The 21,202-nt window shown below is 45.7% G+C and overlaps 1 protein-coding gene and 1 long non-coding RNA gene across 3 annotated transcripts in view; both read left to right on the top strand.

Moving 5' to 3' along the window:
• The window catches only part of amph (amphiphysin), a 38,159-nt gene extending 17,191 nt beyond the window's left edge, over nt 1-20,968 (top strand). The window contains exons 8-13 of one of the 2 annotated variants that reach the window (XM_040023492.1): nt 6,340-6,415; nt 6,508-6,590; nt 12,571-12,709; nt 20,134-20,253; nt 20,335-20,418; nt 20,836-20,968. In XM_040023492.1, the coding sequence (XP_039879426.1) occupies nt 6,340-6,415; nt 6,508-6,590; nt 12,571-12,709; nt 20,134-20,253; nt 20,335-20,418; nt 20,836-20,874 (541 nt within the window). In that variant the 3' untranslated portion in view covers nt 20,875-20,968. The remainder of the gene's footprint in view (nt 1-6,339; nt 6,416-6,507; nt 6,591-12,570; nt 12,710-20,133; nt 20,254-20,334; nt 20,419-20,835) is intronic. The other variant, XM_040023500.1, reaches the window with a different exon arrangement.
• On the top strand, nt 10,794-12,025 carry LOC120728539. The gene is made up of 2 exons (XR_005694740.1): nt 10,794-11,378; nt 11,440-12,025. It is a non-coding gene; the product is annotated as an uncharacterized LOC120728539 (long non-coding RNA).
• Nucleotides 20,969-21,202: the final 234 nt, after the last annotated feature.

A 21,202-nucleotide genomic window follows, 5' to 3' on the forward strand; every position in this document is an offset into this window, starting at 1 on the left:
GCGTCGGACTCCGGGGTTGGGGCAGTTCTGTCTCAGCAGACAGACAGTAAGCTGCACCCGTGTGCCTTTTATTCTCGCTGTCTCTCTCCAGCAGAGAGTAACTATGACATCGGGGACCGGGAGCTTCTGGCCGTCAAGCTGGCCCTGGAGGAGTGGAGACATTGGTTGGAGGGAGCAGCACAACCATTCATCGTCTGGCCGGATCACAAGAATCTGGAGTACCTGCGCTCGGCTAGACGTCTCAATTCCCGGCAAGCCAGGTGGGCGCTGTTTTTCGCTCGTTTTGACTTCACTATCACCTACAGGCCAGGAACACGGAACGTAAAGCCAGGCGCCCTGTCCAGGCAATTCTCCATCACTGGGGAGGACTCGGACCCCGAGCCTGTCCTCCCGGCCGCCTGCGTAATTGGAGCCATCTCCTGGGAGATCGAGAGGCTCATCCAAGAGGCGCAGGAGACCGAACAGGATCCTGGCACTGGCCCACCTGGTCGCCTCTTCGTTCCTTCAGCCGTCCGCTCTCAGGTTCTCCAGTGGGCTCACACCGCCCGCTTTTCATGCCATCCTGGGGTCCTTCGCACCTTCTCGTTCCTCCGACGCTACTTCTGGTGGCCCGCTATGGCTAAGGACGCCAAGGAGTACGTGTCAGCCTGTTCGACCTGCGCCCGGAATAAGCTTTCGAACCGCCCTCCACCGGGTCTTCTGCAGCCTCTCCCTACACCAGCCCGACCATGGTCCCATGTTTCTTTGGACTTTGTCACGGGCCTGCCGCCCTCCGCTGGTAACACCGCCATACTTACCGTTATCGATCGTTTCTCCAAAGCTGCACACTTTGTCGCCCTCCCGAAGCTCCCCTCTGCCTTGGAGACGGCCCGGCTCCTCACCTCCCATGTGTTCCGTCTTCACGGGATCCCCGAGGACATCGTCTCGGATAGAGGGCCACAATTCACGTCCCGTGTTTGGAGGGAGTTCTGCTCCGCACTGGGGGCCAAGGTCAGTCTGTCTTCCGGTTTCCATCCACAGAGTAACGGGCAATCGGAGCGGGCCAACCAGGAGCTGGAAGCTGCCCTCCGCTGTGTCGCTTCGCACAACCAATCGATCTGGAGTGAACAGCTTCCATGGATCGAATATGCCCACAACAGCCACACATCCTCCGCCACGGGCAAGTCTCCCTTCGAAGCGTCCCTGGGCTATCAACCGAATTTGCTCCCGGCCATCGAAGGTGAGCACTCCGTTCCTTCAGTACAGGCTCACCTCCGCGGGTGCCGTCGTGCCTGGCGGGCGACTCGGGCTGCCCTACTCCATACTAAGGAGCGGAACAAGACCCTCGCTGACCGTCGCTGGACACCGGCCCCCGAGTACACCATCGGTCAACAGGTATGGCTGGCTACCCGTTTTGTGCCGCTACGGACTGAGTCGAAGAAGCTGTCCCCTCAGTTTATTGGCCCTTTTCCCATTGAAGCCATTGTGAACCCTGTGTCTGTCCGCCTCAAGCTGCCGTGCAACATGCGCATTCACAATGTCTTCCATGTGTCTCAGGTCAAGCCGGTGCTCTCCAGCCCGTTGTGCCCTCCCTCCAGGGCCCCGCCGCCCCCCCGGCTCGTGGATGGTCAGCTGGTCTACAATATCACCCGCATCATGGACTCCCGGCGCCGGGGTCGGGGTTTTCAGTACCTGGTTGACTGGGAGGGCTACGGGATAGAGGAACGCTCCTGGGTGCCTCGAGCTGCTGTCCTGGATAGGGCCATGCTCCGGGACTTCCACCGCAGGCATCCAGGTAAGCCTGGTGGGTCGCCGGGAGGCTCCCGTTGAGGGGGGGGTACTGTCATGGTCTCCGTGCCTGCCCGGTCGGCCCCACAAGGCTACATTTGCTGTTTCTGTTCTCTCCCTCTCTGCCTGGGCAGAGCTCACTGTGGGCTCCCGCCCTTGGCCCACACACACACCTGACAACAATCACCTGTCATCACCGGGAGCACTATTTGAGGCTGGAACACAGATCCTCTCGTCGCTGGATGATTGTACTACTGATGTTAGTGTTCTCACAGCTCCTGTGGACTTGTGCTTCATAATTCGTGATTTGTGATTAGTTGGTGACTTTCCTTCTCTTCTGCCTCAGATCTTCCCCCCCCCCCGGACCTGCGACCTCCCTGCCGTGTGAAAGTGTGTGAGTGTGAGCAAAGAAGACGTGAGCGAGTGTGAGAGAGCTACCCTGTGATTCCCCGGAGTTTTGGATCCCTTCACTGTACATATATTGCACTGGCACTGTAAATAAACTACACCTTGGAGACACCTAACCGCTCTGCGTTTGAGTCCCTGTAACCAGATCGTGACAGTACATACTTATAGTTATAGCATATTCATAACATACTTCATACCGTGTACATTATAACATAATAGACCCATTTCTGTAATATACTTACATATCAATATTATTGCTAATATATATTGTAATATATCTATATCACTAAAGCACTTCTGGATGGATGCAAACTGCATTTCGTTGCCCTGTACCTGTGCATGGGCGATCGTGGCTCAAGAGTTGGGAGTTCGCCTTGTAATCGGAAGGTTGCCGGTTCGAGCCCCGGCTTGGACAGTCTCGGTCGTTGTGTCCTTGGGCAAGACACTTCACCCGTTGCCTACTGGTGGTGGTCAGAGGGCCCGGTGGCGCCAGTGTCCGGCAGCCTCGCCTCTGTCAGTGCGCCCCAGGGTGGCTGTGGCTACAATGTAGTTTGCCATTACCAGTGTGTGAATGGGTGGATGACTGGATATGTAAAGCGCTTTGGGGTCCTTAGGGACTAGTAAAGTGCTATATAAATACAGGCCATTTACCATTTACCATGTGCAATGACAATAAAGTTGAATTCTATTCTATTCTACTGTGCTGCAGTGGTTTGTATCATATCTATCTAATAGACTCCAATTTGTGCATGTAAATGGAGAGTCCTCTTCACACACTGAGGTTAATTATGGAGTTCCACAGGGTTCAGTGCTAGGACCAATTCTGTTTACATTATACATGCTTCCCTTAGGCAGCATCATTAGAAGACATAGCATACATTTACACTGCTATGAAGATGACACCCAGCTCTATCTGTCCATGAAACCAGATAACACACACCAATGAGTTAAACTGCAGGAATGTCTTAAAGACATAAAGAGCTGGATGGCCGCTAACTTTCTGCTTCTTAATTTAGATCAAACTGAGGTTATTGTACTCGGCCCTGAAAATCTTAGAAATATGGTATCTAAGCAAATTCTTACTCTGGATGGCATTACCTTGGCCTCCAGTGACGCTGTGAGGAACCTTGGAGTCATTTTTGACCAGGACATGTCCTTCACCGCACATATTGAACAAATATGTTTAATTGAATTGGTAATTGATCAGACTATGGATCAGTGACTCATTCCTGCAGTTCCTCTATTCAATTCAATTTTATTTACACAGCGCCAAACCACAACAACAGTCGCCTCAAGGTGCTTTATATTGTAAGGTAGACCCTACAATAATGGATACAGAGAAAAACCCAACAATCATATGACCCCGTATGAGCAAGCACTTTGGCGACAGTGGGAAGGAAAAACTCCCTTTTAACAGGAAGAAACCTCCGGAAGAACCAGGCTCAGGGAGGGGCGGGGCCATCTGCTGCGACCGGTTGGGGTGAGAGAAGGAAGACAGGATAAAAGACATGCTGTGGAAGAGAGACAGAGGTTAATAACAAGTACAGTGCAGTGTCTCCATTTGGATAATAAAAGTAGATTTTTAAAACACAGCAGTTTTACATGTGCACCTTTTTTTGGGGGGGGGAAATTGCAGTCCATACAGACAATACTGATTTGTAAATGATTAACTAACAATCTTGTGCTTGTGCTTAAAGTGTTTGGCACTCTTTGGCAATATTGTAGTAAATGTTAAACTTAATCATCACATTGGCCTCCTCTGACGACCTGTTTGCTACCGCCTGCTGCTGAAAGGCAGTGGGGAGAGGGGCCACTTGGGCAATGCATTTATCATGATTTGAGATGGGGAAAGTGTTCTTGAAGTACACACAGAGAGAGAGAGCTGTGCATGAAGTGTGATTGTTATTGTGGTGGAGGCAAAATAGCAAAAGTAAGAGATGATGATGATGTTTATCAAATGTGAAGCGTAGTTTGTTGCTTCTTTTGCTGCTGGTTCAGTGAACTTTGGTTGGAGACAAAACCTGCAGCTCAGAATCGAGCGCAAAAAAAGACATAAACACAGCGCGGACCTGACGCATCAGGATCAGTGAGCTGTCGGCTTTTCAGCCCCGATGCCATGTGAGGGCCGTTGGGTGAGAAAGCCGAGGAAGAGAAGGCTGATTCAGATGTGTCGGGTCCGCGCTCTGCGTTTACGTCTTTGTGTGGCATCTGTTTACGTGCTCTCATTTGCTGTTTGTTGAAATAGTTTTGTGAGCTTTAACCTGAGATTCTGGCGTTTCTGACAAAATACATTTATATTTAAAAGTTGATTCAGGATGTGAATATGAATCGATATCACTTTTTTCAAGCTACTCACCTCTCTCTGTCCGCCCGCCCTGGACTTTCAAACATATACACGGATTACATGAATATCTGGACCACGACCAATCAGAGAGGTCCCGCCCCTGACTATCTTTGATCGGTTTAGACCACGATAGGGGCACAATGTGTGTCTGCTGTTGACCACACGGAGACTTTCAGAGTTGCGGAGTATTTTTTATTTATTTTTTTTGTTACTCGAACAGTTGGTCGTACCAGTATTGCTCTCGTTTTCTTTCTCAACAGGTGATCCAGGTGATTGATAGATGTATTTTTTGTCTGCTTATTTAGTTGGTTTTGCTTTTCATTATTATGCCGACGACATCCAGATCTATTTCGAGTTAAATGATGATCTAGCTCTGTCCTTGAGTAGTTTTCGAGAGTGCATGTGTGAGGTCAAGCAATGGCTTCTGGCAAATACTCTTATCCTTAATGATAAGAAAACTGAAATTATGATCTTTGGTAGTGACGCTCTCCGTGCCAAACTTCATGATGCCTTTGGTTTTCTCACTAGCTCCTTCTCTGACACTGTTAGGAATCTGGGTGTGCTACTTGACAGCTCATTTAAACTTGATAAACAAGTGTCTGCTGTCGTCAGATCCAGTTTTTACCAACTTCGCCTTATTTCTAAGGCCAAACACTATATCCCGCACAATGATCTGGAAAAGCTCATCCATGCCTTTGTAACGTCAAGGCTAGATTATTGTAATTCACTTTATTTTGGTCTCCACTCTACCCTTCTACATAGATTACAGACAGTCCAGAATGCCGCTGCACGCATTCTAACTAAAACTAAGAAGTTTGCTCACATCACTCCCGTCCTTGCTGATCTGCACTGGTTGCCTGTGAAATTTCGTATTCAATTTAAAATTCTGTTGCTTACTTTTAAAATGACTAATAACACAGGACCAAGCTATCTTAAGGAACTCTTAAACTCATATGCTCCTGCGAGGGCTTTAAGATCATCCTCACAGTTATTGTTGGTTCAGCCCAGATCTCGTTTGAAGTCTAGAGGTGATCGAGCGTTTGCTCTAGCTGCACCTGAGCTGTGGAACAATCTCCCGATTGGCATCCGGGCGTCTGATTCTATTCAATCTTTTAAATCACGGCTTAAAACATATCTGTTTGAACTTGCTTTTTCTACCAGTTAAATCCTGGCCTTGTTTGCAGTGAGTTATTCTATTAATTTTTCTGTTTGTCTTGCGTTGTCTTGCGTTGTCCATGTTCTCTATCACTGTGTTTGATGGTACAGCTTTACTTTGCTATAGCTATGTGCTATAGTTTACTCTTATTAGTGGTTTTTACCTGTGAACATAATTCCACACTTAGATGACTCTGATGTTATAGTGTTAATTGTTTTATTCTTTTATTCTTTTATGTAAAGCACTTTGGCATGCCCTTGACTTTTAAATGTGCTCTATAAATAAAGATTGTTGTTGTTGTTGTTGTTGGTTTTTGTTTTTTGCCCTTTATCCCCGTCCCTCTTGTCCGCTGTTTTTTCCCCCTCTTCCTTTCTCCCTTTTCTTTTCCTCATTCAAGTCTGTCCCGTATTTAGCAAGTGAAAATAAAAAATAAAATAAACAATAAAAGGTGAATCAAATAGACCATTACGGCAAGGCTGGGATGGTCCATTTGGTAAAGTAAATCCGTTGGGCATCTTTCCTCGCCTTTAGACAATAATTCTGATGGCAAAAGAGCCAAACGGGACAGGCAAAAAAGAAAAAAAAAAGAGAACCTTCACAGCCCCAAATTGTAGTATTTATAAAAACAACAACAACAACCAAGTTTTACTTTTGTGTTCTGCAGCCGAGTCAGCTTCTACATCAGCACCTTCAAGAGTGTAACGAATCTTGAAGCAAAGTTTCATCGTGAGATCTCACTGGTGAGTTTTTCATTTCCTAAACCAACAGGGTTGCTTTTCTTTTTTTCTTCGAAATCATTTGAACTGAAAAATGTCTCTTTTAAACCATCCAGGTGTGCAGAGAACTGTACGAAGTGATGACCAAACTGGGAGAGCAGCACTCTGACAAGATATTCACCATCCAAGGGGCTCCGAGGTCAGTACAAGCTTTTTCCATAACTGAGGAAAACGAAGGTAGATCAGCGTTTGGTTTCAGTGTCTTAAACTGATTGTACAATGTGATGGCAGCAATGGGTTTAGAAAAAATCAATTTTATTATTCTGTTTTTAGTTATGTTTTTAGCTAGCTAGCATGCAGTACGAGTTATTGTAACTGATTGTAAAAAGTCAGCACAAAGAAAATAAACTATACCTAAACTTGGTTTATATCTGACCCAGATAGTCTGCAGTCATAACTTCTTACCTGAAATTCAGTTCACCTGACGCTCGGACCGGCGGCCGCCTCGGGTCTGCTTCTCCTGCCTTCGATTTCCCTGATCCACCGGCTGCCCTCTGTTTGAGCTCCGCGTTAGCCACCACCAAACAACTGAATTATTTTTTCCACATCGACCAGCATCTGGCAGATCCACCACCTTTCACTGTTTATACCGTTACTAAAATGAATAAATAAATCATCGGCCCATATAAACGAAAAATAAGTCCATCTGTGATACCAAGTCCTTGCGAGAGACCGGGGGGTGAAACGAGAGTGACCCGCTCTCACTGTAAGGCAGGCCCGGTCACTTTTCAGCCAAGCCACGCTAGCTAGCTAGCCGGCTAGCTGTCAGGCGGGACCGACGTCGTCAGAGCACTGTTGCTAATATGGAATGTCTTGATAAAACGAGCAGATATTTGAAGTTTACACAGCTACATTCTCGCCTGAAAATATCTTAAAGGTTTATTTTATGACATAGAAACAGTAATAAGAGCAAAATAAAAACTAAGTGGTGGCCGCCATTGTTTGACTCAGCAGAGGCGTGCTATGAATTGTGGGATATGGAGTTTTCCACCAAGCATACACCCTTCGATTACCGTAACTAATTAATGGTTCAAATCAAATCAAATCAAATCACTTTTATTGTCACATCACATGTGCAGGTACATTGGTACAGTACATGTGAGTGAAATTCTTGTGTGCGAGCTTCACAAGCAACAGAGTTGTGCAAAATACAATAACGTAAACAAGCAAAATACAAGAATGGCTAAATCTGAAACTAATAAATATATGTACAATATATAATAGTATATGCATTTCTGGATGTGTATACTAAATGTTTTTCTACGTGTGTGTGTGTGTATACACATATTTTACAAATTAAATAGAGTAGACAATAAAATAAAATATATAAAATATACAGAGTTGAGACATGTGCAAAACAGTGGCATTACTGTACAGTATGGAGTGCATAATGTTAAGTTCCAGTAGTGAAGGTGAGGTGTCTATGAAGTGTTCAGCAGTCTGATGGCCTGGTGGAAGAAGCTGTCTCTCAGTCTGCTGGTTCGGGACCGGATGCTGCAGAACCTCCTTCCTGAGGGAAGTAGTCTGAACAGTTTATGGCTGGGGTGACTGGAGTCCTTGATGATCCTCCCTGCTTTCCTCAGGCAGCGCTTCCTGTAGATGTCTTGGAGGGAGGGAAGCTCACCTCCAATTATCCGTTCAGAGCACCGCACTACTCGCTGGAGAGCTTTGCGGTTGTAGGTGGTGCTGTTGCCATACCAGGTGGTGATGCATCCAGTGAGGATGCTCTCAATGGCACAGTGATAGAAGGTCCTGAGGATGCGGGGGCTCATGCCGAATCTTTTCAGTCTCCTGAGAAAGAAGAGGCGCTGTTGCGCCTTCTTCACTGTTTTGTTTATGTGTACTGACCACATAAGATCCTCAGCCAGATGTACCCCAAGGCACCGGAAGCTGCTCACTCTCTCCACAGCAGCGCCGTTGATGGTGATGGGGGTGTGTACTTCTCTGCACCTCCGGAAGTCCACTATCAACTCCTTTGTCTTTGCGACGTTGAGTGTGAGATGGTTGTCTTGACACCAGTGGGTCAGGGCGCTGACCTCCTCCCTGTAGGCCGTCTCATCACCATTGGTGATAAGACCCACCACTGTAGTGTCGTCCGCAAACTTCACAATGATGTTGGAGTTGTTAGTGGCTGTGCAGTCGTAGGTGTAGAGTGAGTACAGGAGAGGGCTCAGTACACACCCCTGTGGAGCACCAGTGTTCAGTGTGATGGGGGATGAGGTGATGCTGCCCAGTCTGACCACTTGGCGTCTGTCAGACAGGAAGTTAAGGATCCAGCTGCAGAGGGAGCTGCTCAGTCCTAGATCCTGCAGTTTCCTGTCCAGCTTCGAGGGAACGATGGTATTGAATGCTGAGCTGTAATCTACAAACAGCATTCTCACATACGTGTCTCTCTTCTCCAGGTGTGACAGGGCAGTATGTAGTGTCAGGGCTATGGCATCATCAGTGGACCTGTTGTGGCGGTATGCGAACTGTAGAGGGTCCAGTGAGTCGGGTAGTGCAGAGCAGATGAAGTCCCTGACCAGCTTCTCGAAGCATTTGCTTACGATGGGGGTCAGGGCTACAGGTCGCCAGTCGTTCAATGAGGAGATGGTGGAGGATTTGGGTACAGGGACGATGGTGGCCATTTTGAAGCAGGCTGGGACTACAGACAGAGAGAGGGAAAGGTTGAAGATGTGCGTGAACACTCCAGCCAGCTGAGCCGCGCATGACTTGAGGACGCGGCCGGGAATCCCGTCCGGACCAGTAGCTTTGCGCGCGTTCACCTTCCTGAAGCACTTCCGCACATCCTCCTCAGACACAGTGTGCGCACTGACGTCATCCGCGGTGCGCACACTGTCCGGTCTCATGGTGTTCGCTGTGTCGAATCTAGCGTAGAATACGTTTAGATCCTCACACAGAGAGGCCGTGGTCTGCGGTGTGCTGGTTTTCCCTCTGAAGTCTGCGATCGTGTTTAGTCCCTGCCACATACTCCGAGGGTTGTCAAACTGTTGCGCCACCCTGTCCCTGTACTCACGTTTGGCTGCTTTGATCGTCTTCCGGAGTTGGTAGTGTGCGTGTTTGTAGTCCGATGTGTTCGCGGAGGCAAAGGCGGTGCTCCGTGCCGCGCAAACATCTCCGTTAATCCAGGGTTTTTGATTTGGGAAGGATTTAACTGTTCTGGATGGGACGACATCTTCCACGCATTTCCTGATAAATCCGCAGACTGAGTCTGTGTACTCATCAATGTCCCTTGCAGCCACGTGAAACATTTCCCAGTCAGCGTGATCAAAACGCACACAAGAATTTCACTCGCATGTGCTGTGCCAGTGTGCCTGCACATGTGATGTGACAATAAAAGTGATTTGATTTGATTTGATTTGAAAACAGTCCCGCAGCGTAGACTCCGATTGGTCCGTCCAACAGTGCACCGCCCTCCGGGTTGGAGCTTCCTGTTTCAGCTTCTGCTTGTAGGCAGGCAGGAGCAGGATGGAGCGGTGATCTGATTGGCTGAATGGGGCACGGGGGAGGGCTTTGTACGCATCCCGGAAAGAGGTGTAGCAGTGGTCAAGTAGCCGGTCTCCACGAGTGTTGAAATGGATGTGTTGGTGGAGTTTTGGTGAGACTTTCTTCAGGTTTCCCTTATTAAAGTCTCCGGCTGTGATAAACGCTGCCTCTGGGTGTGCGGTTTCCTCACTGCTGATCGCACTGTACAGTTCCCTGAGTGCTCGGTCAGTGTCGGCTTGTGGGGGAATGTAAACAGCCGTAATAATCACTGCTGTAAATTCCCTCGGTAGCCAGAATGGCCGGCACTTAATCATCAGGTACTCCAGGTCCGGTGAGCAGAAGGATTTGACCGGGTGCACGTTCGCATAATCACACCAGCTGTTGTTGATCATGAAACATACACAACCGCCTCTGCTTTTCCCAGTAAGATCCTGTGACCTGTCCGCGCGGTGCACAGAGAACCCCGGTAGTTGTATTGCGGAGTCCGGTACCTTGTCCGATAGCCAGGTTTCTGTGAGGCAGATCACGCAGCAGTCCCGCATCTCTCGCTGGAATGAGATCCGTGCCCGAAGCTCGCACAGCTTGTTCTCCAGAGACTGCACATTAGCCAGTAATGAACTGGGTAACGGTGGTCTGTTAGTGCGCCGTCTCAGTCGAACCAGAATGCCAGATCTTCTCCCTCTGCGTCGGCGTTTGCGGCCTCCAGGGACAGAGAACAAAGGCGTCTCAGGTGAGATGAATGGGGGGTCTGCAAATGGAGCGTCCGTGTTGCAAAACTTGAACTCCGGACAGTTATAAGAAAGACCGTCTTTTATGTCCAGTAAGGTTTGTCGGTCGTACACAAGGAGACATGTGCTACTCGTGAAAAAATAAAGGAAAAGTAAAATTAAACACAGAAAACAGCTGTTGCTTGGGGGAGCTCGCAACGAGGCTGCCATACTCGGCGCCATCTTGAAGAAACACACGCAATCTTCGCGCAATCTTAAAAATTCCAATGGTTCCTGAAAGCAGCGACGCTGTGCGCGCCGTTGATATTGTCGTCATTACGGTAATCCAAACTAGAAAAAGTTGCATTTCCTGCGAAAATGCAGTGTGAATGCCTTGTAGTGGAATCTGCTGAAAACAACTGAAAAAACAGAATTATCTGCTGAAAAGAGGTGTAGAAGCAGAAGTGCTTGCTCAAGACGGCTGTATGTGAAAAGGGTACAGTGAAGAGTGTCAAGAAACCAGAGTGCATGCAAGCGGGGAAGATGTGTGGCAACCGTCACAGGTAGGATTCGAACGTTTGCCACCGGGTCTCACGGCAGCTGCTCAACCAACTGAGCCAAACGAGTTCTGGTCCCAAACAAAGATATGATGAGAGGAAAAAATGTGCACTGTGGAGCAGAAGCTGAAATTTGCTGAAAAGAGGTGAAGAAGCAGAACTTCGTGCTGAAAAGGGGTGAAGGAGCTAAAAGTTTTACTGAAAAGAGCTGGAAAACTGAAACTTGTGCTGAAAAGAGGTGAAGAAACTGAAAATTGTGTTGAAAATGATAATATTCTATGAACTTGCACTTTCTGCAGAAAAGAGTTGAATAAACTTAAATTTGTGCTCGTAACAGGTGGAGAAGCAAAACTTTGTGCTGAAAAGAAGTGAAGACACTTAACCTTCTGGGTCAAATACTAAGACTGAGCAAAAATACAATGACTTAGCAGAAATAATATGCTTTGGCAGAAATACTATTAGCACAAATACTATGATTTGGCAGGAATAATATGATTTGGTACAAATATTTTCTGCTATAATTTAGCAGAAAACTAATAATAACTTAAGCAGAAATATTGGAGAAGTAAAATGGCCAGCTGAAAAAAGCTGAACTTTCCTCAAAACTACTTGTTCAACTGTGAAAAAATTGGCAGAAACATTAGAAAAGCAGGAAGGAACAGCCAGCAGATACACAAAGCTAAGGCAAAAATGACATGCCTAAGAACATTTGCAAATATGGACAAACACACAGAGAAACGCAGTGACACATAACCCATGTCCAGCAAACAATGTGTCCAGTCAATTAGTCTGTATCTGCTCAGTTTGAATCCAACAATAAGATGCTGCGCACCAAAAGCTAAAAATAGTCTCTCTCTCTCTCTCTCTCTCTCTCACTCACACACACACGGTGTCATAGTCTATTAATTGGTAGCTTAAACAAGAAGCTGAGGTCCACATTAGAAAAGCTGCTAAAATCATAAAACTTTACAGAATTGTAATAAATTAGCAATATAAATTGCTGGTCTGTGGTAGTGTATTAATTCGTAATGGAAAACAATAAGGTTGAACCAGGTGGAATCGAACCCACAACGTTTGGTCTGCAGACCCGTGTCATTACCAATTGCGGCACTGACAAGAGCAAGGGGTGCCTGGAAATCAGAGTTTTTCAAATTTTTGGAATTTTCAAATCCAGACAACAGCGCTGAATGAAGCTCTCAACCCTGAAACATGCGCCAACACACTTATGAGCACATTTGCATTGTTTATATATTAACATAATAAAGTGGCTTCATTTAATTATTTTATAAGCAATTTAACAAATTTTCAACACTAAGTTTGAATGTGAGTGTGACAGAAGTCTTTGCTTAGTTTCTGTCCTGTTCATCAGTGATTCAGGACCTCTACGACTCGCGAGAACCCCATCACCACCAGAAGACGAGAGTCCACCTGATAGTCCAGATCTCAGCACCAATCATATGCTCCGTCCCATCTCACCTGGACCGCCTCGACCCAAATCTCCAATGCAGGTAAGTGTCAGTTCCCATGTAGATGTTAGTCACTGGATCTAGTTGTGTATCTGGACAAAATAATAATTTTCATTGTTTGTAAAAATGTAAATGTAGTAATTAGTTTTGCACTTGAATATTTGACCGAAGTTAATTTCATAGGTGCAGGTGTCAAACTCCAGTCCTCGAGGGCTGTGGTCCTAAACTTTTCCATGTGTCCCTGCTGCAGCACACCTGAATGACATTAGCAAGACTTTATAGGACTTGACTGCAAGCTGAGGAGGCAGTTCAGCCCTTTGATTCGTGTAACAGCAGCTCATGAGTGAATGAACATGGTGCAATAAAAGTACTTTTAGAAGTACATTTTTCAAAACCCTTTACTTCACTCTAAGTTACTTGAGTAGGGTTAGGGGTTGCAGTCAAGCTTTATAGAGTCTTGCTAATTAGCCACTAACGTTATTCAGGTGTGTTGCACCATGGAAAAGCTTCAGGACAGCGGCCCTCAGGGACTGGAGTTTGACAGCCCTGGATTTGGATTGTGTTTTTAAAAACATGAAAATTTTAATAATTTTAAACACCCGACCTCACTCACAGCAGTGATCGATCACATGGCCTCATTACCAAAGCATTCAGGTGTTTCCTTTAAAAACAGAACTCTGTGGCAGTGCTGCTAACCAACTTTTGTCCTCCACTGTTGACGGTGGAAATCTCTTTGCTGTTCCAACCTCAAAGGCTGCGAATGGGAATTTCTGTCAGTGATCAATAATGTCAAAGTCACAGCTCACCATTGTCTTTAACTGCAAAACTCGACCTGATCAGACTGAACAATAATAACAAGCGATCGATGGGTATGCATGACTGATAGTGGTGTGTGTTTGTTTGAACTTCACGGTAACTTTCTGGGACTGTTTTTTCTTTGCTGCACACTTTTGTCTGTTGATTTGGTGAGTGAACAAGAGCTGTCTGTCCTGTGTCTGTGCCTCTGTCTGTAGATCACTACAGCAGTGTTATATACAGTCTGCAGATCATATATAACACAGTAGAGCCCGAGAGTAGAACATCACCTAGTTTCTACTGATGTTCATGAGATCTGACCTTTCCTAACATTTAACGTTCTGTACATGTCAGTGTATGTTGGTGTGTCTGTAATGTCATGGCAAGTTTCTACAACACTGGTTGAGTTTGCTAAGGTGCAGTGCAAGAGCTGATATCTTAACCAGGAAATAGTGTAAAAACACCAAAACACGGAGGATCTCAATTGTCAGCCAGCCCATATGAGCTGCTGCTAATACTGAAATTTCATCAGACACCTTAAGACAAAATACAGGAATATCTGAGCATTGGTTCATTGACTCAAATAAAGATGCTGGCTGTGTAATGTGCAGATTCTTATGTATGATGTACAATAATAATTAAGTTTGTTGGTGTACAAATGATCAAAAACATTTTTACAAAAACGAAATACAACCAAAATTAAAGAAAGGAGATTTATCATTTCTAAAAAACATTTGTTGTCTAATTTTAAAATAGAGCCACGGCAGACTGGAGCACACTCTGACCGTACTAATGAATGAAAACAAGTCATCATATCTCAGTGATGACTGAAAGAAAAGGAGCACTCTGCTGTTTTTTCTTACTTACAGAACTTTGAAGGAGGAGGGTTAAGATCCACACATGAGTCAGGGTCGGGTCTGATTCCTCCTTGTCAGTCTGACATGGTGGGGGTTCACATTGTAATCATGTCATAGAGATGGTAAATGGACTGTTTCTTATATACAACCATTCAGTAAAGCACTGTTTTTTGTTTTAAGTGCGTTCTGACATTCACACACTGCTTCAGAGAGCAACATGGGGTGGTATCTTGCCCAAAGATTTGGTATGCAGACTGGGATCAAACCACCAACCTTCCGGTAAGTAGGTGACCTGCCCTACCACTCACCCTGTGGGTGGATGCAGAACTAACTGAAAATACCAAACAGTTAAATCTAAACAGGCTGAAAGGTGAAACTAAAAAAACTAACACAAAAATGCTACCACATAATCAGCAACATTCATTGTACACTAACCATTAACTAAGGTACCCAGCACACACACTTAAAAGTTAAGAACAAGTGTCCCATCTGCTCCTATAGAACACAAAACCCGTCCAATCCCCCACATAGTTTCAAAGGAGTCCAGTCTATCAGTCAGAGAGTAAAAAGCATGCTCTACTCTCAGACGGGATGCCAACAGGCCCTTTAGACTTTGCACAACATCAGTCCAACCCTCACCTAACATTTGGTTCTTCCTAGTCTTCCATCTTGCCAGCTTAGCTGTGCCAAACAAAAAATTAATCAGAACCAAGGTCCGTCTTTTCTGCACTGAATACTTAGGGCCAAAGACAAACAAAGGTACAGAGAAAGTCTCCCCTAAAGATTCCACCCACTCCTGCAACAAAGAAAATAAACCCACTAGCCGCAGACAACAGACCACTAAATGCTCCAGCGTCTCCCTTTCTGAACAAAAAGGACAACCCTCCCCAGTGCTTGGGTCCAGGTGGGCTCTGTGTCTGTTCATGGCTATTGCTCCATGTATAATCCTCCACTGGAGGTCAGCCATCCGTTTTTCAACAGGAGGCTTATACAGGACACTCCACCTGCCTTTAGGGGTAGAGACCGAAGCAAAAAACTCAGTCCATTTTGACTCCCTGATTCCAACCAGAGAGCGGAAATTCAGCACCTTAACACAGCATAAATAAAGCTGCTTCTTGCCACAAGAGCTGAAGCTATCCAGCACTGGTGTCCCCAGGGAGAGCAGCATGCCACTCCCCTCAGGCTGCTCCTCAAAGGCAGGACTGACCATCAATGAAGGGAAAACATATTCGCTGTCATCAGCCCATTGATCAGCCAGGACACGATCTCCAGCAAAGTCTCTCAGTGATCGCGACAGAGATTGCCAAACTTCCTCCATAATTCTCTCCGGCACTCTGTATGACTTAATGCCTGTGACACCACCAAGTGCACCCATAGACATCCTTGTAAGATGACCCAGTTTGACAACGCCAGCCTCCACAAACTTGGTCCTTATTGTAGCAGAAGAAAATACAGTGCTGGGAAAAAAGTCATTAAAAAACAGTGGCTCCTCGAAAAGCCACATCCCAGGTCTGGGGTCAGGAGTACGTGCAACCTTCAGCGTCCGCCAGGCGTTCACCACCGAGCTGTAAAATGGCACAAGTCCAGACAGATCCACTTGATCCAACTTCAGAAGAAAGAGGTGTTTATCCAATCCAAGCCGGCCCGCTCTCCTAAGCAGCAACTGAGCAGAAGTCATCCAGCTGTGACCACAGCCATACAGCAGCCTCTGTGCCATCTGTAGTCTAAAGGTTGCAGTTCTGGACAAAACATCTATTAGGCCTTGTCCCCCCTCCGCCACAGGAAGATACAGGCCCGCCGCACGAAGCCAATGCTGTACCGACCAGACAAACTTCACCAGAAGCCGCTGCACCTCTTCCAGAAGACCGGGTGGTGGCACTAAAACAAGAAATCTGTGCCATAAAGATGAGGCAACTAGATTGTTAGCTACTAGAACTCTACCCCTGTAGGACAGGTAGGGGAGCAACCGGTTCCATTTAGACAGCTTAGCCTCCACCTGTTCCCGCACTCCCTCCCAGTTCTGCTGCACAAAGTCATCACTCCCCAAGTAAACCCCAAGAGTTTCAATGCCCCTTTGACCCCAGCGAAGGTTCCCAGGAAGCTTGGGAATACTCGACAAGTTCCACTGCCCCACCAAACAGACCTCACTCTTATCCCAATTAACCCTAGCTGAGGAAGTGTTTCCATACAAAACCAGACATTCCTGCAATTCCTGCACATCCCTTTGATCCGTAATAAAAACATTAACATCATCAGCATATGCTGACACAACGACAGGAGGGCTCTGAACCATATCTGGCAAAGAGAAACCCTTCAACTTGCTTCTCAGTCTACAGAGAAAAGGCTCAATAGCAATGCTATAAAGCTGTCCAGAGATAGGGCAACCTTGTCTAATCCCTCTCCGAACTGGCACAGGACAACTCAACCCTCCCACCTTCACAACACAGCAAGCATCGCTATACAACAGCTTCACACAAGTCAGAAACCCCCGCCCAACACCAAAGGTCTTCAAGGTGGAAAAAAGAAAATCATGGTCCACACGGTCAAAAGCCTTCTCCTGATCAATAGAAACGATGCCAACTTTAGCATTATACACTTTACAAATATCAAACACATCTCTCATTAAAAATAAGTTATCAATCACAGACCGATCCAGAATACAGTAAGATTGATCCAAACCAATCAGCAGTTCAATGACCATTTTCAGTCTGTTCGATAAAACCTTGGAAAGAATCTTGTAGTCTGCACATAAAAGGGCCACTGGTCTCCAGTTTTTAAGAAGGGTTAAATCTCCCTTCTTTGGTATGAGAGAGATAACTGCACGCCTGCAGGAAGCTGGAAGTATCCCTTTTATAAAACATTCCTTAAACACATCCAGCAGGTCCTGACCCAGAAGACTCCAGAAGTGCTTAAAAATGTCTGATGGTAAACCATCTATTCCTGGAGCTTTGCCTGAAGCCATCTGAGACACCGCTGCAGACAGCTCATCCAAGGTCATATCCCTGTTCAAAACGTCCCGATCCCCTGGGCACAGCTGAGGAAGCCCCTGCAGAAGGTCTGAAGCAGAGTCCACATCACAGCTATCTGCACTAAACAAGTCCGTGTAAAAGGCCACTGCATGCCTTCTCATCTCAGCCGGATCTGTGGTCACCTTTCCATCCGAAAGCTGAAGACACACCATCCTGTGAACCACAGACTTCCCCCAAATTAAAGAAAAATGTGGTTGGAGCATCCATGTCCTGGAGCCTGGTGAAACATGCTCGAACCAAAGCTCCTTTGCTCTCTCATGTAAAAAATGGTTAAGCTCTTGCCTTTTAGAATGTAGACAGTCATTATCCTGCTGACCTAACTGTGAACCAGAGACAGTCTCCACACGTGTTATCTCTTTTTCAAGTTCCTGCACAGTTCTCATGATATTGGCTGTTAAAAAGAAAACTAGATTGCTGAAAAAATACATGAATTTGGGACTTTTCTACCTCCCACCATTGAGTAAGGGAATCAAAATCAGCCTTCCTTGATCTCCAGTAATCCCCCAAAAAACTAAAATTGTCACAGAATATCCGATCTTGCAAAAATTTTATATTAAACCGCCAAAAAGATTTGGAATTGCTGGTGGTAGATAGAAACAGGTCCATTAAAGCTAAGCGATGATCTGTAAAAACAACAGGAAAACACTGACAGTTAAAAATTCGAGCAGTAAATGAAACAGACACATAAAACCTGTCTAATCTCCCTGCACTAATCCTGCCATCAGTCACTTTCATCCAGGTATACTGCCTGGATGAGGGATGCTTCATCCTCCATGCATCAACCAAATTCATTTTCCGTAGGACATCTGATAAAGCAGAAGATGACTGAAGATGCGGCTCCGCCCCAGTCCTATCCAAAGTAAAGTCAAGACAACAATTTCAGTCCCCACCCAACACAACACAGTCCCCTTGAGCAGCACCACTTAATTTTCCTTTTAATGTTTTAAACAAAATCTCACGTTCAGACCCTAAGGTTGGTGCATAGACATTAACAAAAGTAAAACTAAAACCTTCAATTTCAGCCTTCACCAAAAGGAATCTGCCCTTTATCATCTCTATGCTGAAAATATTTGCATTTAGAGAAGGAGAAAATAAAACAGCAACTCCTGCGCTAAAATTTGTCCCATGGCTAAGAAACTTCTGCCCTCCCCACCACAGATCCCAGTCTATTTCATTTAAACTGTCAGTATGTGTTTCTTGGAGAAAGACTATATCTAGTGTGACGGAGTTACACTGTCCCGGGCCGCAGACAGCTGATCTGGGCGCATACACGCACCACCACCATTAGTTTCTACAATTACCGTGGCTGCGCGTCTTTTCGTTGATCAGGCAGATAAACAAAAAGGGGTGAGAGGTATATTTTGAGCAGCGCAGAGGGTGGCCAACATATTTTCCCACTTACCTTTAATAAAGCCGGTCGCGGAGACTCGCTGTGATCGCCGATTATACGGGGGTTATGCAAGCCGATGGTATGGTGTTCCGGGGTTTAAATAGTGGGTTCGCGCGCGCTTGAAAGGTCACGTGAACTGCATTATTCTTTGGTTTGTTTTTTGTTATTGTGAAACACTGTAGGCTGCCTGGAATTGGCCATAAATGTCTGTATATACATATATGTATTGTAGGAATACAGCGGGAAATAAGCTGAGGGGGGAAAGATTGTTTGGTAAAAGAAATAATAAAGAAATGACTATTACGCCTAGTGGGAGGGGCTATGGGGTATAAAAGAAGGCGGTCAGGGCCTACCTGGGTTCTTTTCCAGTGAGATGTTACAGAGAGGGTAACATGCAGACTGTGTTTTGTATATAGATGTTTGTTTTGTGTTGACTTAAGTTAGTTTCCTATTTTCTTTGTAAATAATCTTTTGTGCACCTGGGAGGCCGGCAGAATAAATTATCCACACTGAATGCTTTCTGACTACGCCTGCATTTGTTCGGGAGAAGTTTAGGAGAGGACCCCGCGACACTAGTCTCTTCTGTTTGATCACCTCAGCTAATAAGGCTCTTTTATTTGCATCCCTGCACCCATTCACATTCCAGGAGGCCACCCTCACTAAGAACTGAGTGAAGTATGCGAGTTAATCTAAAGGATGATGTTGTTTCTCCATAGCAGAGCCACATCAGCTACGTCTGCCACCAAATGTTTAATCAGTGATGCACCAGTCAAACTTTCTAAACACCAGACCGAGCCCTTCTCAGGTCTCTTTCATTTCACCTCATCGTGCTTTCCATCAGGGCCGAGGCAAATGGTAGAGTGCGTCTCCAATTCCTGGAAAGCACAACAGTTCTGAAGATGTCACAGGAACCAGTGTTGTAGAATCTGCCGTCTGCCATCAGAACAGTTGAAGGTTTTTTTCAGACTGGTTTATTTTGTACTTGTGTGATAAAGGTCTCAGATCTCAGACATAAACTCTGTGTGATCTGTACGCACGTAGCAGCTATCACTGTCTAATCTATGAACAAATTCAAAAACGGTATCAAAATTAAAATAAGTATTAATCATCTATTGAAGTAAATTTGGCTTCATACTTTTACAATTTAGCTGAAAAGTAAACATGTTATGGTGGAGGAAAGTTCCCCAGCCCTGTTTTAAAGGTTGGTTTAGTGCTTTAGCCTCTATCCATTTTCTGTGGGATTCTTGTGTTTTATGTCCAGTGGCAGTGATTAGACACATAATGCTGGTGCAGACATTGAAACAGTTTGTCAGAAGGTGTCTGTCTTTGGCAGCATGTTTTTATTTATTTATTTTTTTCACAATGATTGTTAACAGCTCGCTGTGTTCGTTGTAGCTTAAAAAGGGGCCACCGGTGCCTCCTCCACCAAAGGTCACACCAACCAAGGAGGTGGCAGAGGAACAGATCATCGACCTCTTTGGTGGAGAATTTTTACCTGCTCCTTCGCCATCACAGGTATGAGTCCATGTGAATAATGACGGCAGATGTCGTGTGGGTGACAGACTTGCTTACTTGTTTTTGCACTGTCATCCGCAGCCCAATGAACGGCCCGGCGAATCTCTTCTTGATCTGGACTTTGATGCTTTTCAACCAGATGAAAGCGTTTCACCAGTACCACAGGTTCCCTTTATTACCCGAAAGCATCCACACATACACCTGAAAACCATAGCAGTGCACAGGTCTTATTTCTGACATCTCGGCAGGAGCGATTGAGAGCTGAGTCTTCACTTACTGTAATGATGACAATGGGAAGCAAACTGATAAATAATTCACCTGCTATCAGCTAACAGACTAGAAGACAGGTGGCGTTTCAGCTGCTGACACACCTGTTAGTAGCTCTTCGGTCCTTAATTCTCAGATTAGATTTTTATATTTCTTCTTGTTGTAGTAAAAAATACTTCTGAAGATAAGCAGTTTTATATGAATTTTCTTAAACTGTAATATATTTGACAAATCAAACAGTCCAAACATTGTTCCTTTCTTCTTGCCAGTACCTCACAAACTGTGTTAGTTATTCAGTATTTTTGCTCCTTTCAGACTGCTGTACCATGGGACATGTGGTCGGTGAGTAACTAACCCTAACCCAACTACTTCTTATTCTACAGCTTGATTTAATGAGAAAACGATCAAGTAAATCCATAAATCCTAAGGTTGAGATTCCCAGCTGCTAACCTCATCTTCAGCTGGTGTGATTTCAGTGTCCCGGGTGATTGCTGTTGATTCTCCACCTGGCTGAATCCCTTCTCCCTGGGGCCAGCCCCGAGTCTCACCCTGCACCCCTTCTTGTGCCCCTTCCTGCCCCACAGTCGGACCTCCAGGGATAGCAGGTTCCTCAGCTCCTGAAGCATCTTCTCCGTTGGCTGACACTGAACCAAAATCAGCAGACCAGTCAGCGACAAAGCCG

The sequence above is a fragment of the Simochromis diagramma genome, unplaced genomic scaffold (assembly GCF_900408965.1).
Source record: "Simochromis diagramma unplaced genomic scaffold, fSimDia1.1 OVJJ01000385.1, whole genome shotgun sequence".
Taxonomy (NCBI): domain Eukaryota; kingdom Metazoa; phylum Chordata; class Actinopteri; order Cichliformes; family Cichlidae; genus Simochromis; species Simochromis diagramma.